The sequence below is a fragment of the Mauremys reevesii genome, linkage group 4, assembly GCF_016161935.1.
Source record: "Mauremys reevesii isolate NIE-2019 linkage group 4, ASM1616193v1, whole genome shotgun sequence".
Classification (NCBI taxonomy): Eukaryota; Metazoa; Chordata; order Testudines; family Geoemydidae; genus Mauremys; species Mauremys reevesii.
Window position 1 is genome coordinate 121,374,181 of NC_052626.1, and position 25,629 is coordinate 121,399,809.

The 25,629-nt window shown below is 51.5% G+C and overlaps 1 protein-coding gene across 8 annotated transcripts in view; it reads right to left on the reverse strand.

The window, feature by feature from the left end:
* Nucleotides 1-3,332: 3,332 nt before the first annotated feature.
* The window catches only part of LOC120405189 (copine-5), a 201,430-nt gene continuing 179,133 nt past the window's right edge, over nucleotides 3,333-25,629 (reverse strand). For all 8 annotated transcript variants that reach the window (XM_039538573.1, XM_039538574.1, XM_039538575.1 and 5 more), the window contains 3 exons: nucleotides 22,257-22,314; nucleotides 7,388-7,461; nucleotides 3,333-6,670 (listed from right to left, as the gene is read on the reverse strand). In XM_039538573.1, coding sequence (XP_039394507.1) covers nucleotides 6,482-6,670; nucleotides 7,388-7,461; nucleotides 22,257-22,314 — 321 coding nt within the window. In that variant the 3' untranslated portion in view covers nucleotides 3,333-6,481. The remainder of the gene's footprint in view (nucleotides 6,671-7,387; nucleotides 7,462-22,256; nucleotides 22,315-25,629) is intronic.

A 25,629-nucleotide genomic window follows, 5' to 3' on the forward strand; every position in this document is an offset into this window, starting at 1 on the left:
GGCATCTTCTAGGGGAGCAGTAGAGGACAGAGGGTATGGACAGAGAGAGGCACATGGGACAAGGTGTAGAGTGTCCCAACAAAGAGCTGTGAGGGAAAAGGCCAAACCAAGGTGGTTACAGAGCCTGGGCCGGGAGGGTGTCTCTGCTGAACCTGTTACAGGCAGACAGCGCTGGGCATGGAGCCGTTAGCTGCCATGGTTTCTGAGTGTTCGCCATAGGGTGTGCAGACAGAAACTGTGCTTAGCGTCCGCTTGGCTGTGAACTGGTTATTGATCCTTGCTGAGCAGCCCCAGCTCTCCCTTCAATAGGTCCAGAGCTCTGGAACACTTACTGTGATTCTATCCACATCCTGCTGGGGTCTTGGGACCCCAGTGAGAACGCGGTAGCTCCCTGCCGGGGTTAGGCCTTTCCTGTGTAGATGGGTCGGAGCCATAACTGTGCTCCGGAACTAGAGAGAGATGGGGGGGGGGGGAGGCTGGGGATATCGTTTATTGGACCAACTTCTGGCGGTGAGAGAGACAAGCATCCGAGCCGCACAGGGAAAGGTCCTCCGAGCATGACAGCTAAATGCAGGGTGGAACAGCTTGGGTAGCATAAGGAGTTAACACATATTGTAAGGCAGTGACTCTCCACCACTCTAGACTGTCCCCCTTCGAGGAGTCTGATCTGTCTCGTGTACCCACACGTTACACCTCACTTCAGAACAACTTGCTAAAAAATGAGATATAAAAGGGTCACAGCCACTAGTACTGAAAAACGGACTTGCTCATTTTTACCATATAATTATCAAATAAACAACTGGAATATAAACCTTGTCATTACTCATCAGTGTGTAGATTATCGAGCAGTACAAACAAGTCATTGGCTATGAATTTTTAGTCTGTACTGACTTTGCTAGTGCTTTTTGTTGCCTGTTGTAAAACGAGGTAAATATCTAGATGAGCTGCTGTACCCCGGAAGACCCTGTGTACCCCTGGGGTACATGTACCTCTGGTTGGAACCAATGTTGTAAGGGGCCATTCAAGGCAGAGTGGCCTATTAACACCTCTGCAGTCATAGGTTAGTGAGGGGGCTAGTGGGTTACAGACAGGGGTGAAAGTAGAAATAGGGACTTACCGGTACGCAGCTGGGTTGGGGCCGGCTTTGGCCCCTGGAAGGGTGGGGCCTCAGGCAGAAGGGGCGGGGATGGGGGGATCAGAGCCAGCCCCGGCCCGCCCTGTAAGTGCCCTCGTCCTCCCCCGCCGGGGTAGCAGCAGCAGCCAGGGGCTCTGGCAGCAGTTTAAAGGGCCCAGGGCTCGGCCGCTCCTATTGCCCCTTTAAACTGCTGCTGGAGCCCCCAGCTGCTGCTGCTACCCCAGGGCTCTGGCAGCAGGGCTCCAGTGGCTGTTTAAAGGGCTGGGGCTGGAGAGGCAGCGGGAGCCCCAGGCCCTTTAAATAGCCCCTGGAGCCCCGCCACTACCCCAGGGCTCTGGGGGCTATTTAAAGGGCCCAGGACTCCCCTGCTTCTACCACCTCAGCCCTTTAAATAGCCCCCGGAGCCCTGGGGTAGTGGCGGCCTGGGGTACCGGCAATTTAAAGGGACTTACCTGCTTACTTTCACGTCTGGTTACAGATTGTTGTAACAAGCCCTACATCCAGTGACGGTGCTGTGCAGGTTTCCGAGAGGTCAGCTACAGAGTGATCGCTTTGTGAAAAGTGTTTGCCCCCAGGTGATTGAGTGTTTTTGTCTTTTATCATTTTCCTGTGCGAGTTCATTCGAGAGCGGAGTGATTGTCTGGTTTCACCCACACAGTTGTTGTTGAGGCATTTAGTGCACTGGATGATGTATACCACATAGAATCATAGGGCTGGAAGGGACCTCGTGAGTTTATCTCGTCCAGTCCCCTGCACTCATGGCAGGACTGGACTCGTTGTGATAGACGCTTGTAGGACCCATGGAGCTTGCAAGCAGGGGCGGCTCTAGACCCCAGCGCGCCAAGCAGGCGCGTGGGGTGGCTGTTTCCCGGGGGGGCGGCATTTGGCTCCCGTGGAGCTCCCGCCGGCATGCCTGCGGCAGGTCCACCGGAGCCCGGGACGAGCGGACCTGCCGCAGGCATGACTGCGGCGGGTCCCCTCTTCCCGCGGCTCCGGTTGAGCTCCCGCAGGCATGACTGCGGCAGGTCCGCTCGTCCCGGGCTCCGGTGGACCTGCCGCAGGCATGCCGGCAGGAGCTCAACCGGAGCCGCGGGAAGAGGGGACTCGCCGCGGGACCGGGGAAGGGCGGCGCAGCGCTCCGCGCTGCTTGGGGCAGCCTACTTTCTAGAGCCGCCCCTGCTTGCAAGGTGTATTGTGGGGGGCTGGAGCAGGTTTGCGGGTTTTGTAGCTGCTGTTCTGGAAGGGTCTGGGGCTGCTTTGAGTTGGTGGGTGCTTGTCTGTGGGGAGCCTGCTTCTGGTGAAGAGTTTGGAGAGGTTGAGGGGTGTTTGAAGGCCAGAAGTGGAGGTTCAGGAAAGATTTCTTTCCGGATGGGGTCCCCATCGAGTATGGGTTGAAACTGTTTGATGGTACTCTGTGTGGGGTACAGTCTAATGCTGCGAGGAGGGCCCTCCGCTGTAATCACTCCCAGGCTGACTGAATCCAGCCCAATCAGCAAGAGAAGGCTGCCACCCTGAGCCTGCCAGTCCCACCCCAGCAGGAGACACAGAATGGTGGGGGTTAGCAGCAGATTTGTTCAGGGATGGCTGCTGAAGCCAAAGGGCTCCTGCCTCAAGCCAGTTTCCCATCTGGTGCTGGGGTTTCCAGCTGGGTGCAAACAGCAGCACCAAGGGAGAGTCCAGGGGTTCTAGCCTTTCGGCCCAAAGGGCAGGAGCAGGTGGGAGAGGAAAGGACCCCGGGGATCATCATGTTGTCATGGTCCTGGCACCTTGGAGACAATGCGGCTCTAGCCAAAGGGGCAAAGGGGAACCTGAGAGAGTTGCCAAACTGGAGCTGGGGAGGTAATGCCTCCCATCTCTTCACGGTGCTGAAATGATACCAGAATGGGGACAAGGGAGTCAGCCTAAAAGAGTGAGCGAGCAGGAGCCAGAGCAAAAGCAAATGGTCCTTCAAACCCACCCCTGCAGGTAACTCCCCAAGTGAATCAATTTCTGTAAGGTCCAGCTCTGTACCACCAGCGTGCAGAGGTGACCTGACGAGCAGAAAGACAGAACTCAGATCTCCTGTGATGGAAACACCATTTTTTGGTGCTGTGACCTTTCTGGGGCCCTTGGAGGGCAGGAAATCAGAGCGCGCTCATTGCTGTAGTAAAAAGCATAGTTTATTTTAGTTTAAGGCAATCCAATACAAATCAGCTCACGTCAGACATTCGACACAAAATACAATAGTGTAAAGTCTAGAAAGGTCATCACCCATGCAAATAAAAAATCAAGTGAGTGGGAGGGAGGGGAAAGGGAAAGGAGCCAAACTTCTCCAGTAACATGCTGGGCAGTTGCGAATTCTCAGACCTTGGAGACACCTCTTGTAGCTTGTAAAGAAAAGTTGGATTGGAGGATAGACTGTACAGTGGCCCTCTTCCTGTGGAAACGTACACACCCCGGCTTGGAAGACTCATGTTCCTTCAGCTGCACTGGCTTGCCGCCCTCATGGGCATAGGGCTTGTGCCTGATCTGACAGCTGTGATTTCACAGCCCCATGTCCACGCCTCCTGTGCACCATCTGCTATCCACACCGACACAGAGCAGAGTGGGAGGACAGCTCGGCCATTCAGCACGTTACAGAACTGGGCACAGGACTGCACTGGCATGCATCACCCAACAGCTACACTTGTACAGAACGGGGCATGGCACTGCAGGGTCTATGGCACCCGCTAGCAACACGTGGAAAGAAACGAGTACAGAGCCGCCGGCCAAGCACTGCCTGCTCTCCCCACTCATGCAGTGCTGGGCAGCAGTGGCACACTCGCCCCCTCTGACTGCTCTTTGGGGCTTCTTCATCTGAGTGGCACTTGGAGCGTTGCATGCTGCCGATGCAAAGGGGGTTGTGAGTAGGTGACATGGTCATGCCCCCCCGGCCCCCGGTTTGGGACAACAGAGCTCAGTAAGTTCATGGTCAAAGATCCCTGCCATCAGGCGAGCAACTCCAAGGAGGCCTGGCACTCCCAAAGCAACAGAGCCACTCGCTGGCCTCAGCCTTTTCCCATTCACCCCAAAACCCCACGCTGAATTCTGAAGGTGACTGAGCAGTGCCAGGGCATCACCCTTCTCCTCATCAGGCCTGGGGGGGGGACATGAACGGGGGGCTCTCCCATCCTGGGTCAGAACCCCACCCAATAGGCTAAAGGTTCCGAGAGTCCCCCCTTCCTCCCCCTCCCAGGTCTTGTGTGCAGTTAGGCAGCTGCTGAGCTCCCCTAGCAGATCAGCCCCACGCATGACTTAGGCAGCTGAACACCTGCCTTGCCCTGGTTGGTGACTCACAAGCAGAGACAGGCGGCTCCCTGCAGCCTGGACTTACATGCCAAACTCCAGGGGCTTAGCACACACCCCTCTCCTCAGCTTCTCCCCTGGCTAGCTCAGGTGGCTCCCTCTCCATAGTGCTGGCTTTGTGGGTCCCAGTCTAAGGCCCAGATCTCTCCCCATTCATGGTATAGGAGCCAGGGCACCTGAGCCAGGCATTGCGGATGGCAGGGGTGTTCCTGTGACTGTCTGGGGGCTGTGACACTCGGCTCCCTTTTGGGGAGCTGGGCCTAACTGCTCCTGGTGACATGCGCCCACTGGGATAGGTGACTGGCTCCTTATGTCTCCTCCCACTCCAGTGCTATGCAGCTATAAGCCTGGATTGGATCCTGTCCTTGTTCTATCTCTCATGCAGAGGAGAGTAGTGTGATGGGGCTGCTGGACCCTGACTGCTAACACTGAGTTGCTGGGTTGCATCTACCTTTAATTAGGGCTCCATTTCCCCCCTAGTCCTCTTGGGAGTTTGTATTGTGGAATCTGTGTCTCACGGCAGGAATCTCCTAAAATACACAAAGCACTTAGGGCTCCATTCTGTTAATCATCCACTGGGCCATTGCTAACATGGGCGGGAGGTGAATCCACAGGTCAGTCACACATGGTAATTACCTAGCCAGTTACCCAGCTACTGTTACACAAGGAATGGCGATGGAGAATGAGGAGATCCTTGGAGTTTGATTATATAGAGGTCTCCTAGCCACCCCATTTCTATTAGACACGGGGTGTGTGTGTCAGCCCTGGTCTCACCAGGAGCCAGAAACATGGAACCAAACTTGTTTTTTAAAAAGGCAGCCCCACTGAGGGACACCAAGGGCAGCAGAATGGCTAGGGACCGGCTGAGACGAGCGCGCTGATGTTTTAGGGCTACATTCACCTACTTTGCTCCCTCGCCTTCTTAGAGCTTTTCGTAGCGGCCAGCGGTCCTGCAGCCCTCATTATAAAAAGTAGCAAAAGAAGGAGGGATGTTCAAACCCTACCAAAGTGTCACCCTGGGAGTTACAGCAAAGGAACACGCTTTCACTTAGCCACAGGAGCAGAATTCTCCAGGTGTTAATGCATGTATAGCTTGTGAGTCGACCATGGGTGATGAGGTTCAGCTTTAATTTTGGCACCAGGAGCAGCCACAAAATGCATATGTACTAAAGGTCAAACTAATGCTTCCTCCCCTTGTAGTCAGAGCAGCTCCATGACACACGACAATGTGCCTTCAGTGTTAAAAGGTCCAGAACGGTACGGGAAGGGCTCTGCACAGATCAAACACAGGGCTTAAAAAGCATGATGCGGTTATAGGCAAAAGCCCCAACAAAGCCCTGTGTGGATCTTTGCCAAGTTGGATTGAGAGGAGATGGAGCATTAGTAACTCTGAACAACGGTGCAGCCAGAACAACAGCAGAGAAAACAATGCAGATACCTGATGTCTGAAGCCAACCGAAAGTCTGCCAAGCTGATATATAAGCCAAGCCAGCAAACAGCAAGGAGATGAGGAGAAATTTCAGCAGACTGGAGACAGCAGGTGGACTGTACATGGGCTATAAAATACTCAGACTCGTTTGGAAAGGGGAAGAGTAGAAAGAGGCTGGGGGACTTGGCGGAACAGCTGATCTGCCGAGAACCCAAAGAAAAACAGGTGACGTGGGACTCCACTCCACTGTCTGGTGGGGGTGACAGCTCACATCACCCTCCTTTCCCCTCTATCCCCCTCCCAGAGAAGAAGCTTGTCAGTTGCTGGGCTTGTCTTTTTAAAAACTCCCCCCACCCCACCCCGCACGTCCTTTATGTCTGAGTCCCACAAATCCTTCTACTGACACATGAGGACGAGCAGTGTCGGAACTCAACAGCTTCACCGTCCATCTGCTTACAGCCAAGTGTGGAGAAACAGTCCATGGAGGAATCTCACTGGAAGCTCTGACTGTCTTGGTATCCAGCTAGAGGGAGAGTAAACAGTGGACACAAGAGGCCTTGGGCTTTTCCCTCGCTCCTCTTCCCTCCTGCTCGTCAGATCTGCGTCTGAAGGGTGGGGCCGGTCGGGGTGTATGCAGGGGGTGCTGGGTTTGGCTTGATGCCACGTCCCTTCATGTAGGAAATGAACTGGTCCGGGATCTCGGCCAGGACATCTTTGGCCAAGCGGGCCATGCTCAGGACGTGGTTCCCTGTGCGGTCGATGTAATCCCGGAATGGAACAAACTGGGAGAGAAGGAAAGCGTGTCAGACATACGAAGAGCGAAGAGATTTTCAAATGGAGATGGGAGACACTGCTCCTATGCAGACCATCAGCAACACATCCGATGTTGGGGGCCAGATGTCCTACCTGGCCTTCTTAGGCTGTCCTATGTTTCCACCAGCCAGCCTGCTTTGCACCTGTCCTATGGAACTGTAGCGGGTTGATGGCTACAGTGTGGTGTGAAGTTAGAGCCACACTGGATGAGTGGATTTGATGGTTTTGGAAAGGAAAGATTATGAGAAGGGGGAGCCAGGAAGCGTTAGTTCTAGCATGTACAGATTAGAGAAGCACAGAGACACAGAGGCCTGGTATGGAAATGAGGGTCTAAGAGTTTTTCCCTAACCAAGCCAATAGGTAGCTGAAACATGGGATTTTTTTTTGGTGCTTGATAATTGCTCTACCCTTCTCCAGAGTCTTCCCCGTTCATCTCATATTATCGAAGGCCAAGGCAGGCTGTGTTAATGTGCCAGATCCTCAGATGTGCTGCAGCCACTGGTCTGATCTCAAACACTTGTGGTTCAGCAAACTCCCGCTGCCCTAGGACAGGCCTGCTCCTGGAGTGAAAAACCTGAGCCTGCCTGAACCATGTGCATGCTGGGGAGGCATGGAAGGCTCCGGATGGTTTCTGACATGAAATGAAGGGGAAGGAAAATGCTGCGCTAGGAACGTGTTGCTTTTACCTGGACAATGTCTCGCTCAGCGATCTTCCCTCGGGACGAGATTCTGATGTCGTCGCCATCCAACTCCACCATGGCTGTGATGGGGGAGGGGAGAGCACAGAGGGTTATTTGTTCAGTCAGTGACATGCTAGGAAGGGACCCCAGGATATTTCAGTACAGAAGAGGCCTAGACTGGGTCTATGATGAACAGTGCTGATTGCACGAGGGGAACGGGCAGCACAGTGGCAGAGGAAATTTTTAAAAAAGTTAGGATGTTTAACGAATGAGAGAAAATAATATTATAATGCCCTTAAACAAACCAATGGGACACACGCACCGGGAATATTATATTCAGTTCTGGTCACCCCATCTCAAACAATGATCCTACAGAAATAGAAGGGGTTCTGAAATGGATGGTGAAACTGGTTAGGGCCTGGGAAAGGCTATTGTATGAGGAGAGTCTGAAAAGATGTGGACTGTGTCCTTTAAAGAGGAGATGTATAAAAAGGACATGATTAGAAAAGAACTAATAAATAATAATGATACCAAATAATAAATCATACAAAGAAGGTAAATCAAGAGCTCCTGTTTACCCTATCTCAAAATACAGAGCAAGGAGATATTCAAATAACTGGACAGGCAGCATATTTAAGACTGATAAACAGAAATGCTTTTCCAACACAACATTCAATCAACCTATGGAACTCACTGCCACAAGATATCTTTGTGGCCATGAGTTTAGAAGACTTCAAAAAAGGATCATTGCTTCTGGGAATAATTAGGACATCAACAGTTACATTAAACTCTGTGGCAAGCCCCCTGGATTCTAGCGTAGAAATTCTATATATTCTGCAGCAGCTTCAGCTACATTTTAAAGAAGTTATTTAATAAAAGTTTTTATTAAATGAAATATTACAATGAACAATGCAACCAGCATAGCAGCCTCTGTGTTATTTATTGTGGGGTTGTGGGATAAGGAAATTAGGTGTATGTTTCTGCTAAAATGGTCAACAAAGAAACAGATAATGATGACACTGTCATTGTCATCTTTAAGTTTCAGAGTTAACATGTAACTGAGCTGAAAAGTGGGCAGTTCACACCTCTCAGAGCTATTTTTTCAAAAGTGAAAGAGGAGCGAAGCTACTACATTTCTGCTTAACCAACAACCTGCTATAACAAACATGCCATTTAAAAAACAAAAGCCTTCGAGGAATTGGACATTGATATCAGCTAATGGGCAAACGGAGAACATGACAGACTTTGTATTTGGGAGTCGCAGACAGAAATCAAGTGTGTTGCCGTGCAGGTTGTTTGCAGCTGATATCAGATCAGATCAGAAGTTAGTGCCGGCATCAGTGATATTGAGGCTGAAAGCAAAAGTGCCAAGAGCTGAACTCTATGACATGGACAAATTGAAAGAACGAGGTATCAGGAAAGAATACAACAAAGCTTGGCAGAAAAGTACCACATCTCTGGGGAAAGAAGAAATGGACATGGAAGAGACGTGGAACAGTGGGAAAAATGGGGTTACGAGGACGGCTGAACAAGTGTTGGGTACAAGGCCAAACCAGAGCAAGCGAGGTGGATAACAGATGAAGTGTTGCAGCTGCGTGACAAGCACAGGAAACTGAAATAAAAAGGGGGACAAAAGTCTAAGAGCCGAGTGCAATAAAGTGGCAGAGAGCGACCACAAAAAGCAAAGAGAGACAGGAATGACCAGATAAGCACACACTGTAAAGGTGTAGAAGAATATGTCAAAAGAAATGTGACATGGGTTGTAGCATAAGATAAAAGAACTGAGTGGGACCTAGGAGTTGAAGATGTCAGCGGTGAAAGACAAAACAAACAAATAACTGAGGATGAACAAGCAATGAATGAGTGAGGGACAGGATATTTTGCAGCGTTCGACAATGCAATGCTGGAGAAGCTTCCCAGCATGAATGAGGGAGAGCAGATGCCGGAATTCTTAGAAGAAGTAGTAAAGATCTCAGGAAAAAGTTTGAATAAGAAAAAGGCACTGGAAAGTGACAGTGTAACCCCAGAGCTGCTGCAAGCAGGAATACAAGGTCAAGGCAATGCACTAGCTGTTCAACGGGATTTACAGAGAAGAGCAAGTGCCGTGTGACTGGGGAAAAGTAATAATAGTACAAACCTATAAACAAAGGTACATGAGTAAGTGCAAGAACTACTGAGGAATCGGCTTATTGAGTGTGTCAGAAAAGCATTCACCAAGCTGTTGTAGAGGAGAAGGAAAAGGTACGTGGAAGCAGCAGTGGCAGAGGTATTAGACTAGAACGAAGTACCACAGATCAGCTATTTGTGATATGACAGATCCTGGAGAAGTCCATAGAACACAATTGCACCTGTTACTTTATAGACTTCAAACAGGCTTTTGACAGCATTTGGCAGAAAGGTTTCTGGCAAGTTACGAGAATGTATGGCATCTCCGAAAAACTGATCAAGCTGATAGAAAATATCTACCGCAAGTCGATGCGTGCAGTGAAAGTAGACAAGAAGTTGATGGAATGGTTCAGGATGACCATCGGAGTGAGACAAGGATGTGCGCTGTCATCCGATTTGTTCAACTTGGCACTGGAAGCAGTAATGACGTAGCACAAAGAGATGAAACGGGAGCAGTCATATTATGTGGTAGGACAGTGTGTAGCCTTAGATTCACAGATAATATTGACCTCACAGCATTGACCAAGGCAGATTTACAGAGAATAACTTTCCCAGGTAGCCTGGGAAAGCATTCGGGTTGAATACCAGCATGGGAAGACAAAAATGGCAGCAATTGGGAGACAAGAGGAAAAGGTAAAGATCAAACTTGGAAACAAAGAACTAGAATAGGTGGGAAAATGAGCATACCTTGGAGGACTAGTATTGTGAAGACGACATCAAAAGAAGAATGGGACTAGCCACTACTGTCTTCAGAAACCTCTGCCAGATCTGGAGGGCTAAAGCCATTTAGATAGAACTGAAAATTAGCCTATATGATACAGCTGTCATGCCAACACGGCTACACAAGTCGCAATGTTGGAGTATGAGGAAAGCTGATGAACGAAAGACTTTGACTGCAGAGATGAAGTGGCTATGGGGAATTCTGTGAATTCAGAAAATAAAAAATGAAGAGGTAAGAAAAGGGCGAGGGCAAGAAATACTGCTGTTTCCGAAGCTCCAAGAAAGATGACTGTGATGGTTTGGACACATGTCAAGAATGGACATGGAAGGATACCATACATGGAGATCATATCAGAGTGCAAGGAACTAGAAATAGAGAAAAGCCAAGGATGCATAGGATAGACATGGTGAAGACTGACATAGAGCGAAAAGGTTTAATGAAGAATGAAGCCAGTACAAGTCAGAAAGTGGAGGACTCTTTGTTCAGCCAGCCCCATCATCACGGTTGAGCTAACAGCTGGGAATCAAACCAGAAGAGCTATTGTTTCAGGCTGCAGACTCAGAAGCACAGCACTGCACTGGTTTGTACTCACGGTTTTGCTTTTGTTAAAAAATTCCTTATTAATTTTTCAAAATAACGCAGCAACAAATAAAAATACCAGGAACACAACTCTTAAATGAATGCAGAAATGAATCGTACTGTCAGTAGAAGAGAGGAATGCAAACATACTAGCGTACTGCTGTATGCATTTAGCTACCGCCTTCTTTTCAAATTTCAACACAGGGAAGGGTCAGTGCATGATCACGAGATCAGTGCATGGTAGTTACAAATGTGACTGCAAACATAATGACAGCATGTATGAGACATGCTACAGCACAGCTGCATTATTGCCACTATGTGACACCAAATCTGGGCACATTTGTCTTCGTTTTGTTGCTGATGTAAAGTTGTTTGTTCCTCATGGCTGTACTTTCAACCTTTGGGAGTAAACTGGAGGTTTGGTGGAATTCTTTTTCTGAGTATGTTTCACTGCTAATTAGACACATCCGTACTTTGTTGTTCACTGAATGACTGAGTTCATCTGTTAATTTCAGTGTATGAACTTTTGGAGAGGGGAAGATTTCTGTATTTAAAGACCTCAGCATATATTACTCCTGCATTTCTGTGATTTGGGGTTGTTTAGCTGATGGCTGGTAGCATTTCCAGTGTTATGGCTAGCTCAGCCGGCTGAATATAAAAGCTGTGCTTTCCAGGCAAATCCGTTTAACAGATTGTTCGGGAACAATCATAGAGATAATTACCTGAATATCAGTTTGATGTTCTGCCATATTTCCTACCAACCCCTTTAGCTACCTACATAGCTCTGTCCTCTCCTATCAGTCAGCATGGCATACAGTGAAGCCACTGGTATATATTGTTCGCAAGGCATTCTTTATTACTGACCTTCTTAACAAAATCTTCTAATGGCAACATGAGCTTATTAGTTTATTATTTCTAATGGCCACATTAGTTTAGTTTTCCATGTATTGCCTAATTATCGTATAACTGATGGCAGGAATCTATAGAAAGTGGCATGTGATATATTTTGCATAAGAAATTGAAGGAATCCAATTTGTTAGTTGAAATTAAATCTCAAACTTGATTTGGTTTTCTAGACACACATTTTTACTGTGACATTAAACTTCGAACCCACATAGGGTTTAACATTGAATATAACTCTGAATTGATGAGCATCTTAATTTGTTGTTGTATATCCCAGGCTGTAAACACATCACTCCAAGACTGAAATGATATCTTTCTGTGAATTAAAATAAAAGTACCCCAGCGTTTGGAGCTCAGTCAGCCTTGCTGGGTTTACACGGTAGTTATACAAAGTATATATTGCAAATGTTCTTAATATTGACCCATTAAATACTAGATTTATGAAAGTTCTGTGTAGCTGGGAAATCATTCTAACCGTGATTCCGGGATAGCTCTCTGAGACCACTGAATCTAGATGGTCCTTATATAAATCCTCATGAGTCACAGCATAAGTCAACCTCGAACCGAGAAGGGCTTGGAAGTAACCTCCCCTAAGAACAGGTTATTCCATTTCTCTGATGCAGTTGGTGCTGGCCACTGTCAGAGACAGGACCCTGGACTAGACAGACTCTATTCTGATCCATTATGGAAGTGCTACAGTCCTACGTTGGGTGATGCACCCTGACATGAGACTACTCAACATTTTGGAGTATCCTCACTAACGGGAGCAGCTGCTGGCTCCTGGCACTGCCTGTGAGACCTGTTCCTGTGCAGAGCCCAACAGCTGGGAGGGAAGGGGAGCAACAGACCAGTTGCAGCCTGACCCCAGATGGGGACCATGCACACTAACAGGCAAGCTGGGTGGAGATGTCCCCCCTCCCCTACCCGCTGCCATCTGCTGAGCATGCAGTCGCCAGGCCCAGTACAACTTCACAGTTGCTTCCACTGTCCTTTTTGCCTCTCCCCGGGCAACTGCAATGATCAGTGCAGACAGCACCGCCCCTGGTACCGGTGCTGTAGCTTTATCTTAGTGTTAAGCTGTTGTCTAGTCCGTCATGATGTTGTTGATCTGAGCTGGGGTGGGGGAGCGTTAGCAGGAAGTTCAGCCCTGCCTGTGTGTGCTGGAGTTGGTACTTGCAGTGACCCAATAAATCACTGTGATTCAACAAGCAAGTGCTACAATAGGTGGCAGGGGCAGCAAGATAGCAAGAGCACTTTTGCCCGAGAAGAAATTTCCTGGTTGTGCAGATGAGGCCGGGATCTGCGAGCATGTGACAGACTGAGCGGCTGCTCTCTGTGACTGAGTGGGCTGGTGAGAAAGCAGCACAATGCCTAGCAGTGTTTGTGGATGGGAATGGCAAAGCACTTTACCAGCTGCTTCCCTGTGCTGAGCGTGGTTCTTATACCCAGTTACACAAGCAGTTATACAGCCGCCATAAGCGGGGCTGGCCCTTCTGAAATACCAAAAGGGATGGCAAGCCGGGAGGTGGCCAGGAAGGGAACCCTGGCATAGACTTTCAATGGGGCCTTCCCTGGCCAGGAGACAGCTCGAGGGAATCAGAACCAGCTGCGCTGAACTGGAACGGACACTACAGAGAGGGGCCTGTGGCAAGCAGTGAGAGAACCCTGCCTGAAAAGTCCATTTAAAAATGGTTTAACGGGGGAACTTCCTAACCTGCTGGTACCAGACCAGATACCAGACTGGATTGTGGACCAGATTACACCCAGAGCTACAAATTTAGAAGCAGATATTGGGGTTTTCTTGAAGGTAGTAGCTGTTAATTCCCACCCTGAAGGTGACTCCTTTGCTGCTCTTCAAGGACAGGTTGCTAGGGAAGTGGCAAAAAAATCGGAGGAAACCCAGGTGCAAGCTATTCGCAGGTGTCCCATGGGTGCGATGAGAGAGAGTTTCCTGAGTGGGTCCCTGGCCAGATGACATTTGCAGGTGATGTGGCGGCAAAGGCCATTGGAATTGCACAAGCCACAGCCAGGGAAACTAGTAGCTGGTGTAAAGAGTCACCTGTTACTAAGTGTCTGGGGGCATTAATGGCTGGAAAATCACAATGCTGCTGGACCCAGGATCTGAAATGAGTCTGCTCCATAGGGGGGAGGGATAGCTCAGTGGTTTGAGCATTGGCCTGCTAAATCCAGGGTTGTGAGTTCAATCCTTGAGGGGGCCATTTGGGGATCTGGGGCAAAAATCTGACAGGGGGTTGGACTAGATGACCTCCTGAGGTCCCTTCCAACCCTGATATTCTATGAACCCCCAATGCTGAAGGGGAAGAAGATTTGTACTGTGGGAGTTAAACTGGGAACTATTACTCATTAGCCACTGCAGACAACAAGAGAAATCCAACGCCCTCTGAACCAGGGGTCTCTACATACAACATGGGCTTTTCTTGTGGTGACCAGTATTTCTAGTGCTGTGGGGTTGGGAGTAGATTCTTTCAAGGGCAGTACAAGAACTCTTGGCATGTTAATGGCGCACACTTGACCCTGGACATTATTCAGATCAACCTCCTGAATGTAGGCAGGAGGAAGTGTGGATGCTGGACAGGGCCGGTGCTACCATTAAGGCGAACTAGGTGGTTGCCTAGGGCGCCAAGATTTGGGAGCGCCAAAAAGTGGTGCCCCCAATTTTTTTTTATAGTGGTTCCTCCCCGAGCGCGGTCGCTGCTCCACTTCTCCCGCCTCCCAGGCTTGCAGCACCAATCAGCTGTTTGGCACCGCAAGTCTGGGAGGGGAGGAGAATTAGAGCGGGGGCGGCGTGCTCGGGGAGGACGCAGAGCAGAGGTGAGCTGGGGTGGGGAGGTGCTGCACGGCTATTGGGGGGAGCTGTCGCGGGAGAGGGCGCCTCAGGGCCAGGGGGGCAGGGAGCTGCGGGCTGGTGGGGGGGCACAAGGTGGAAGTTTCGCCTAGGGCACAAAACTTCCTTGCACCGGCCCTGATGCTGAAGAGCAACTCCTGATGCCTTTGAGGTTCCTCGACCACGGCTACAGGGGGAGGGAGAGGAACTGCTCCTGGGTGGCTCAGAATAAAGTGGTGGTGAAGCCAGGTCATCCTGCAGGAAGGCCCCTAAGGATAAAGGACAGTTGCAGTGACCCTGTGGGAGTGTTTGAAGCTACCGGGATGCAATCAGGATGGCGGTGCAGCAGAACTCTGGTGTGAACTGGACCGAAGGGGACTTTGGGTAAGAGCAATTCATGTGACTGATCTGGAAATGCAGCTGTGAATAATCAGACGCTGGGGTCAGTGTCCAGTGTAGCTGATGTCTCAAAGCCTCTCACGGGGGCAGAGTTCAAGAGCTGGGAAGCAGCCTGGTTAGTAAAAGAGCTCGGGGTTGACGTGACAGACAGCCGTAGAAGGTGATGGACAGAAGTGCTAGTGTGTTCTCCAGGAATAAAGGAGTGCTTGGGAGATATGATGAGGTACAATAGCTGATTGTGCATAAGCCAGGGAGTGTTCCCACAGGCCAGCCCCCACCTCAGATTCCCTGGAGCGTCAGGTCGCAGTGAAAGAGAAGCGAAACCGCATGCTGGAAGATGGCCTGGCAGCAATCTTCACCATCTGGGCAGCCCCAGTTGTCACTGTGATAAAGCCCAATGGAAACTTGAGGCTCTGCATTCACACCAAGGAGACTTAATTCACAGACAGTGCAAGACAGCGACCCCTTCCCGCACAGCAGACACACTGGACAACGTGCCAGGAACAAAATATGTTAGTTGTCTGGACTTGGTATCTGGATGCCATTGGATGAAAGGGGCACCTAAGAATCAAGAAAAAGCTGCCTGGTGACACCCTATGGACTGGCTCTGTTCTGCAGACAGCCTTTCAGACTCACGCATGCCCCAGGGACATTGCAGGGGTAGTCAGGGATCTGAAAACATCCTCATGTACTTAGATGATTTCACTTGCTCTCACATGACACGGGAGGAACACCTGGTAGGACTCTAGAGCTTGTTATGGAGTCAGGGTTTAAACGTGCAGGAAATGAGGGTCAGTTCTGAGGGGCAGCGTCACCTTGCTACGTCGTTTAGTCAGTGAGGCCGGGCTGGGGCCCCACCCCCAGAAATGGAACGTGATAAAGGTCTAGAAGGTTCCCAGGGACTGGAGGAGGCCCAGGGGTGCGTAGGCCTCTGTGGTTCTAAAGGAGCTGTGTAAGGAATGTAGCAGAGCACGCAGCGCCCCGCTGCCAGGTAACCACGAGTGACTTTGTCCGGACAGAGCGACACCCAAAAGCGCTTGAGTCTCCGAAGGAAGGACTCCGAACTCTGCTGGGCTTTAATTCCTGGGTCCATCCCATCCGGTCGCGATACCCCGAGATACCTCAAAGGCTGCTGTTGAGTTTGCACTTGAACAAATTGATGAGCTCGGTAGGCACAGCCCCAGTGGCTTTTTGAGGTCATAAGTTAAATGAGAGAGAAACCAAGTGTTTGGCTGCCCAACAGGAGCATCTGGCTATTGTGGCGGCCCCCAAGGCCCATTGTCCCTGTCTGCTAGGTCCAGGATTCACAGTGTACACACACCCTGGTGCCCTGCAGTGGCTCCTTACGAAGCCCTGCCCAGGGGGACACCCGTGGAGGTGGATTTACAAACTGCCCAGAGATATGTTCACCATGAACCTGGAAAGCAAAATGTGGCTGCAGATACCTCTGGCCAGGCGAGGGCAGTGAGAACAGGCTCAGCCTGGCCTTGCGAGGACATCTGGCAAGAGCAGCCTAAAGACCCTTAGGTACATTTGCTGCACTAACAGATCCACCGCAGGAGACCCAGACTGAGAAGAATCAATGCAGCTCAGGAGTGACTGGCTGGCAAATGAAGACAACAGGACCATCTTGCCAGCAAGCTGACAGAGAACAGTACTGGAGTGTCTTCATGCTAAGGAAGCAGCAGGCCACAGGGATCCGAAAGATTTCGTTGACTGAGTCTGGCTGCCAATGTTAAGGACCAGATACTTTCCTGTCTTACCTGTCAAGCAAGAAGAGGCAGAACTCCCTTACGGGAAATGTTCCAAGCTAGTATGCCCTTGGGAGCACAGACGAATTGACTTGAAAGGCCCTCTGCAAGAAACCCCAGCTGGAAATCCGGATTTGCTGGCAGCGTACAACACTTTTCACAATCAGTGGAGGATGAAAGGACTCTAAGAGTTATGGCTGCACTGATAACACACCTAATGTTGCATTTCAGCCCACCAAGCTGCGTCTGCAGTAAGCAAGGGAAGGAGGGGAAGGACTCTGAATCACAGGGTTTGCTGACAACTCCAGTTAACCAAGGTGAGGCCCAGTGCCATGCACCCAGCGAGTAATGGGGGAGTGGAGAAAGTGAACTGCACCATTGGCTGTATGCTTAGAGTCTTACCCAGTGGAGACCAGCGAGAATAAGATACAAAGTCACCGTTTGTCGTCTTTGCATAGAACAGCAGCCAGCACTCAACTACCCATGGCTCTCCTTATGAGATTATTGCTGGACTCCTCAAAACCCAGGCTTCCCTGTGATGTGATGTTCAGGCAGCAAGAACCAGCAAGACCCCACCTGCACAGGTGGGAGACAAGGCAGGTTCTTATATCAGTGGCCTGAGGACAGCAACCCAAAAGGTGGAGGAACAGATGAGCCAGAAGGGAGCCTGCCAGGCAGAAGATGCCAGGGAAAAGGAGCATTATGAGTCATCCAGGCAGGAGAGAAAGTGTGACTGTGCATCTGGAAAAAATCCAAAACTTACTTCTTTTTGGAGGGGACCTTTCATGATAGGTAAAAACTGAACAGTTTATCCTTGCTGATACGAAAAGCAAGAGCTCACCCCTTTTAGTGCATGGAGAACTGGTGCATGGATTCACTGAAAGACAGGGGAAAGCAAACACTGAGGATGTTCCACCATCATCTCAGATTTGGAGGTACCCCAGCAGGTACCTGTGGCTCGTAATGGGAGATCGGTTGTGGAGGAGGAACTGACAAGTGCCCTTGGGACTTAACACACCACAGTCTCCAACAGACAGTCTGTTCACAATGGATAGGCCTGACCTAGAGGATGTGAACCCTGCACTTGCTGATATTCTAGATCCAGCTATGGGTAATGTCTCCATGACTGAGTATAGGACTGGAGCAGGCAGACCAATGCAGAAACCTGTGTGGACAGCAGACTACCTGAATTCCTAGGAGATACCGTTTTAAGTTCTTTAACTAGAGGGAAACGTTGGAATGATCACTGCAGACAGCACCTCCATCAAGAGATGGTGCTGTATCTTTATCTTTGTGTTAAGTTGTTGTTATGTGTATTATTGTTTTGATCTGACCTGGGGGGTTAGCAGGAAGTTAAGACCTGCCTGCATGTGCTGGAGTTGATACTTGCAGTGTCCCAATAAATCCCCATCATTCTAGAAGCGAGTGTTATATAATCCTGCTAGCAGCCGGTGACCCAGCAGAGGAGGAAAAGTAACTGCTGCCACCATCCCCAACCGCTTCTGACCTGGAAGAGGATCAGTTGGGATACTCCATTCTGCCCACCCCTTTCAGCTACTTAAGGTGAGCCAACCCCCACATGCTACCAGCTGTGTAAGCACACAAGTGAGCAATTGGGAATGTGTGTGTGTAGGGGACAAACAGGCAGGCTATTTGGTTTCTTGGGTAGGCAAAGGACGGGGGGAGGACTGAAGGGGAATAATTTAACATTTTAAAATGAACAAATGCTGAATTCTAACTGCCTATGTGAATTGTTCCCTGACCACACACTGGGCTTTCAGCTCCTGTGGGGAAACATTCCAGCTAATATGTTTTGGGGAAAACAATGTCACTGCACGGTAAGGTGACCAGATATTCCGATTTTATAGGGACAGTCCCGATTTTTGAGTCTTTTTCTTATATAGGCTACTATTACCCCCCACCCCCTGTCCCGATTTTTTACATTTGTTGACTGGTCACCCTACTGCCCGGTGTGATCGCTACCCCCTGGTTGGGTCCCTGCTGTGCACTGGTCTTAAAACTCTCCCTGGTAGCACGCCAGGGGCACCACAGTGCAAACCAGTGCTATAGGCACTAAGGTTCTATGGGCCCTAGCACAGGGTGGGTCCAGTGTGGTCCCTGCCATCTGCCTTCAATGCTGAACTCCTCCCAGAGCCCCAGACACCCTGCCCTTGCCCCCCAGCCCTTCCCAGCTGCCCCCCACCACTCCTAGTCTGGGAAACAGACCAGCCCCAGCATCACCACACTGCCCCCTGCTGGCCTATTCCTCCTCAGCTGATCCCTCACAATTGCCCCTGTATTAAAATGCAGAGAGGAGAGGGCCAATGGCTGCAAGGCCTCCTCGTTCCCTCTCTCTCCTCACCATAAACATGCCTGAGCCTCCCAGATCTCCTCCAGCACAACCAGGGCCGACAAGAATTATTATAACCCCACCTAGGAATCCTGGTGTTTGAACGGTAAAGAAACAATCAGTAACAAAACGCACAACTTGGTTATTCAGCCTAAAGGAGCAAAGGGAGGCGCAATGTCAAAAGCCCCCCTCTGCAGGTCGCTTGTCAGTGTGCTGAGCAAGGGGCAGACTGCTCCCCAGCCAGCTGGCTCGCACTGCGGGGAGCTTTTCCTGACATCTCGCCTTAGCAGACCTTTGCTCAGTCCTTTCACACCCCCTGCACATGCAGCACCAATGGCGCCAGGACCAGGGAGGCAGGTAGTCATGGCCCCCCACCTTTCTAACTTGGGCCCAGTTTGGGGAGGGCAGGGGGCAGCGATGGCAGGCAGGGGCGGCGCTTCGCAGCAAGGAAGCTGATCGTTAGTACGTCTACCCTTGTGCAGCCCCACAGGCCAGCCTGGCATGGCCTAGCACTGGGGGGACCCCATGCTCAGCTCCTGGGGTGGCGTCCTGGCCGAAGCAGGGGGATTCCCTGAGGGCAGGCGAGGGAACATTGTCAAGTGCAGAACTTGTCCAGCCAGGGCTGCCCATGCCCTGCAGCATGGACCCGGTGATGCAGCTGAGCCTAGGCAGTCGGTTTGGATCACCCAATTCCTGGGCTAGGCCAGGCTTGGCTTTACTTTGCTTTTCACCCTCCTCCTGCTCTACTCCCCTGGGCAGCCAGTGCACACACACAGATGCTGCTCTCTAGACCTAGCGACTCCCTCTACTGAGACTCATTTAGCTCTTATCTAATTGTTGCAAGGGGTTGCTGTGTCAACACAGAGCGCCTGAGCTCCAGCTGCAGCCTGGTGGGGGACTCCCTGCAGGGTTAGGTTCTGGCCAGCTGTTCCCTTCTCCAGTTCATTGCTAGCCCCTTTGCAAGCCCCTGGTGCATCTGCTCCAAAATAGGGAATTCTTCCTTCACCCCAGGAGGGGCGGGGAGCCTGCAGGCCGTGCACACAGGGCGGAGGGAGAGATCGCTAAAAGAGGATTTTGTATCAAGAAAAAGAGAGAGAGGGAGGAGGCTCCTAGCCTGACAAACTCTCAGATATTTTATACTGGGAATCTTGAAGCTCAAGCCAATGGGTTTGAAAGAAAACGCCTCTGACAAATGGGGGCAGGGCACCTGGAGTCAGCCCAGCGACCCTGCAATCGACAAGCTGCACGAAACCACACCAGCGGAGGCTCTGGCCTAGATCTGCTTGCAGGCCCAGAATTGCCATGGCATCACAGTCAGCCACTAATGAGTTCAGCGTCCCCACACCTTTGTGAGGTAGGAAAGCTCTGTCCCGGGGGACCGAGGCACCAGCAGAGGAGGGGCTAGGCCTGCAAAGGGACTTTGGTGCCTAACTGCCCCTTCAGGTACTTTCCAACATGTAGATGTCAAGGCCCCACCGCTGCTCCACCTCTTTCCCTCTAGGCCCCCTCGCTCCCCCCCTGCCCCTCCCCCGATAAAAAAAAACAATGGATGTCCATGCTTGTCAAATGGCACCCGGACACACAAGCTGAAACCCGTCCCGTCTGGGTGAACACCGGCTGGGTGGCAACCCTAGACGTCACTGAGCGCCTCAAACCCCACACCATTTTTGCCAGTACATCCCGTAGGTGCCTTTGTTCCAGCCAGGCAGCAGGCACAAAGTCCTGACCCCACTGAGCTGCTCGGCGCCCTCGCTCACACCTAAGCCCCACAGGATTCTCAAACTAAGCGTCATCCCGCCCATCTTGCCCACGGGCCCGGTCCAACAGGTGCGCTCAGAGAACGCCTACTGGATCGATTCCCCTCCCGCAGAAGACAACGGGGAGCAGGCAGGTTTGGAAGAGAGAAAGAGTGTGTATGGATGGTTAGAGTGCTGCCCTGGAGCATGGGAGACCTGCTTTCACACCCCCTGCCTGATTTGGAACAGGGCCTTGAGCCCAAGTCTGCCAGGGGAGTGCCCTACCCACTGGGCTATACAGTCCGTCTCTTGCTCCATGAATACTGCATTACTGACCCAGTGGAACAGCTCCACAGGAGAGACAGAGCAAGACCTACTCAGAATACCCCCTAATTGGGTGTCAGGGGTCTCCCCTGGGATGGGGAGATCTGAGATCAAGGCAGTGCTGCACAGCAGGGCTTTGAAGGCAGGTCTCCCATGTGCCAGGTGAGCGCCCCGGGCCTTTGGCAGGAGAAGGAGCTGACCTGGCCTCTAACTCCAGGAGTGGATTCCAGGCTGGGAATCCTGAGCAGAGAGGCCCTCACTACCTCAGGGAGGCAGGACTCGGGCTGCACCTCTCTCCTGAGCATTTCCTACTGGCTGGCGTCAGGGCCACCCAGAGGATTCAGGGGGCCTGGGGTCTTTGGTGGAGGGGGGCTCCTGCCGCCGAATTGCTGCTGAAGACCCGGCACTTCGGCAGCGGGTCCCGGGGTGGAAGGAACCCCTGCCGCGGGTCTTTGGGGCACTTCGGCGGCGGGTCCCAGAGTGGAAGGTCCCCCCGCTGCTGAATTGCCACTGAAGACTCAGAGCGGAAGAAGCTGTGGGGGGCTGGGCCCCGTGATAGTTTTCCGGGGCCCCCAGAGCGAGTGAAGGACCCCGCTCCAGGGGCCTCAAAAAACTCTCGTGGGGGCCCCTGTGGGGTCTGGGGCAAATTGACCCACTTGCCCCCCTGGGCGGCTCTGGCTGGCGTAGGTGGCTCCTTGCTCAGCGTCTGTCCTCTGTGAATGCCCTTCTGAGCTGCTGAATTCCCCGTACAATGCACGGGGAGCCTGGGTGCCTGGCTCAGGGCTGGGGGTGCTGCAGGGTAGCTGGGTGCCTAGGAGCTAGGGTGACCAGAGAGCAAATATGAAAAATCAGGACAGAGTGTGGGGGGTAATAGGTGCCCATATAAGAAAAAGCCCCAAATATCAGGACTGTCCCTATAAAATTGGGCCATCTGGTCATCCTACTAGGAGCTAGGCTCTCCTTTGTGGATCTGGCCGGAAGTGACTTGCCCCCGGGTGTCTGTGGCCAGGCTGAGACCTGATGCACACAGCCATCTTGCCACACCTAGATGAGCACTTGCTGGTTTAAACAAAGGCAGAGAGAGGAGGGTGGAGGCCTTACCGTCAAATTCGGCCTGCCCAACTCCCACGATGATGATGGACATTGGCAGCTTGGCGGCCTGTGGCAGAGGAACAAAAGCAGGGGAGGGGGAGAGGGAAGTTGCGGGACAAGGGAATCGGAGGAGAGGGAGAAGGAAAGAAAGAACAAGAGTTTACGGCACAAAGCGAAAACCCCTGTCACCCCCAATGGCCTGGGCGACTCTGAGCTCAGAGCCCTTCTGGAGCTGTGCTCCCTCACAGCCCAAGCGGCTCTCCACCCCCGCCCCCACAGAGGCCTGGGGATACCCCAATCCGTGTTCCTTTCCATGCATAAATGAGCTTCCTCGGGGTCTGTCCACGTCTCCACACGCGCAGCTCCAGTGTGTTAGGGAGGCCTCTGGACATCACAGCCATAGCAAGAGCCAGCAGTGCTAATGCTATTGTTTCAGTCAGGGGAAGCCAGGCTGCCGGGGCGCTGGCATGCTGCACACATCACTGGATAGCGCAGGGCCTTGAAGGGGCTTTTCAGATTAAAAAGTAACCATTCCCCAGCTGTCACGGTCCCGCGTCCTTGTGTTTGCCCTAGGAAATGAATAGCCATGGACCGCTGGCTGCAGTGTCACACATCTGCCCCAACGAAGGCTGGAGGCAGGGTGACTAATTCCAGACAGTTTTATGGCTAGAGGCCGGATGCTGATCTGTGAAGAGGCAAAACGCCACTGGAGTTAACAGTGATGCTGATTTACCCCAGCGTGAATGAAAGGGGAATTGGGATCAGTGAGGTTACTCCTTATTTACACCTGCATGAATGAGGGGAAATCATGATCAGTGGGGTTACTCCTGATTTACGCTGGCGGGCCTGATTTATACCTGTGTGAATGAGAGGGGAGTCGGGATCAATGGGGTAACTCCTGATTTGCAATGATGTGACTGAGAAGCCTCAGAGCCAGTGGAGTTGCTGCTCCTGATTTACACTGGTTTGAAGGAAAGCAGACCAGATGCGCTCTCCCTCTCCTTTTCATCCTCACTCAACAGTCTCACTAGGTGTCACTGTGGCTCCATTAGCTCCACTCCTTGCTTCTGGGCCAGGAATGCACCGATTCCATTCGCACATCAGGACTGGATGCTGAGTCCTGGTCTACACAACAGAGCTCACATTGACCTAACCCTGTCAGCGTCTACACTAAAGTGTCGCTTGCCTGCTATGCCGACTGACCAACTCCAGCTCCGTGAGAGCGCGTGGGACGATGCAGTCAGTGTAGACGCTGCATTGCTCACATTGCCCGCCGCAGCTGGCTGACAGGTCAATCGGTGCGAGCTCTCTTGGTGAGGACATGCACCGCCAACACAAGAAGCATAGGGCAAACATGCAAAAGTGATGTAATGACTTGCAGTGCTGTACCTCAACGTAACTTAGGGTGACTCTGTAGTGCAGACTTGCCCTGAGGTGCTCATGAGCTGGGACTGGGCTCAAGTGGTGCTGTGCTGATACAATGCTCTAATATGGCTTGCCCATGGTTGAGATTTGCACTGTCCTGACCATTATCTTTTTTAACTCAAGGCCAGTTGCCATGAAAAGCAATTTCCTAACATTTCTATCTTGCAGGGCAGTTAAAGAGCCTTGAATTTATTTCAGGCAACCTCAATGCGGCATCGTAACAAAACTGTCTCATCCCACCAGGTCCTGTCCTGGCTGCATGACACAGTCCTTGTCTTTGGCCAATCTTTTGCTTCCTCCCTACTGTGGTGCAGCGTGTCAGTTGGTGCTCATCCTCCACCCCAGAGAAAGCTGCATTTCAGGGGTGCTGCATGTATATAGCTTGTTAGGTGCTCTGATATCATATTGGATGAAAGATGTTACATGCATGTAACAGTCAAGGCTAAATCCACATGCATTTACCAAGACTGGAATTGAATTTGGTCACATTATTGTTATACAGGCAGGGCCGGCTCCAGACCCCAGCGCGCCAAGCGCACGCTTGGGGCGGCGTCCCGCGGGAGGGCAGCAGGCGGCTCCGCTGGACCTCCCGCAGACGTGCCTGCGGAGGGTCCGCTGGTCCCGCGGCTCCGGTGGAGCATCCGCAGGCATGCCTGTGGGAGGTCCACCAGAGCCGTGGGACCAGCGGACCCTCCGCAGGCATGTCTGTGGGAGGTCCACGGGAGCCGTGGGGCCGGCGACTGCCAGAACGCCCCCCGCGGCGTGCCACCCTGCTTGGGGCGGCGCAAATACTAGAGCCGCCCCTGTATACAGGGCTTCTAAGTTCAGAACTGGGAAATCCAGGCCCAGATTCTGAGCTCCAGTGGAACCCACTGAGGAACTAGTCCTCCCCCTCTCTCCATGCTGGGGTTAACTCGTTTCCTTCCACAATAATGAGCAAGTTTAGTAACGGGCAATTCATGTTACTTACAAGAATTTGCCCATCACGATTAGCTCCCAAAGTGACTGCAGCTACCACAGGGCAGGGCAACACAGATAGCTTCTCCTCTTCTGTTTTCCCTTTATTAGGTCAAGCGCCTCTCATTTGCATATTAACAAGCTTTCTCCTGCTCACTCCCTGAATCCAGGAGAGCTGCGCTGTCTCCTTGCTAATGAGTTGGTGTCATGTAATTGGTTATGACAGCAGAAAATCGTATTGACACCGTGTGATTTCTATGCTGTCTCTCCAATTCCTTCAGGACCCCCATTTTTTACCTACCTCACTCGCTGCTTTATCATACAATTATCCTCTCCTTTTTCTTCCCTTCCAGCAGTCACGGATTGTGTTTGCTATTAAACACAGGAGCTTTAATAATCAGAGCTCTTTGTCTGAGCTGATTTCTGGTCACACATCAGGATGTGAGATTTTATAAGAGCTAACAGCAATTCGTAACATTGAGCACCTCCGAGGATCTCAAAGCGCATTACAAAGCTGGGTCAACAAGATCGTGGGTAAGGGAGAACTGGTTGACACAACTTATTCAGACTTTCTAAAAACCTTTGACAGGGCATCGAGAGGCTGGTCAGGAAGTGAAGTTGGCATGGGATGAGAGGCAAAGTACTGTCACAGATCAGATTCTGGCTAAGAGATAGAAAACTGATCTTCTTCCCAGGACTAAGAACGGAACCCAGGAGTCCTAGCGCCCCAGCTTCTGGTCTAAACATTGGTCCATACTCCCCTCTGAATCAGGGAACAGACATGAATCGCCCCGACCCTCATTCCCTGTGATCTAGCCATTAGCACGCAGGCCCAGAGACCCCTTGATTTCAGTGGGAATTAGGAACCTAAATTCCTTTGAGGAGCTGGGCCTCCATCCCTTCCAGAGCTGGGACTAGACCCCAGGAGCTCTAAATACAAGCCACTCAGGCTGACTACAGCAGCTTCACAAATCTGGTAACTTCCCCACTAGCCACTCAG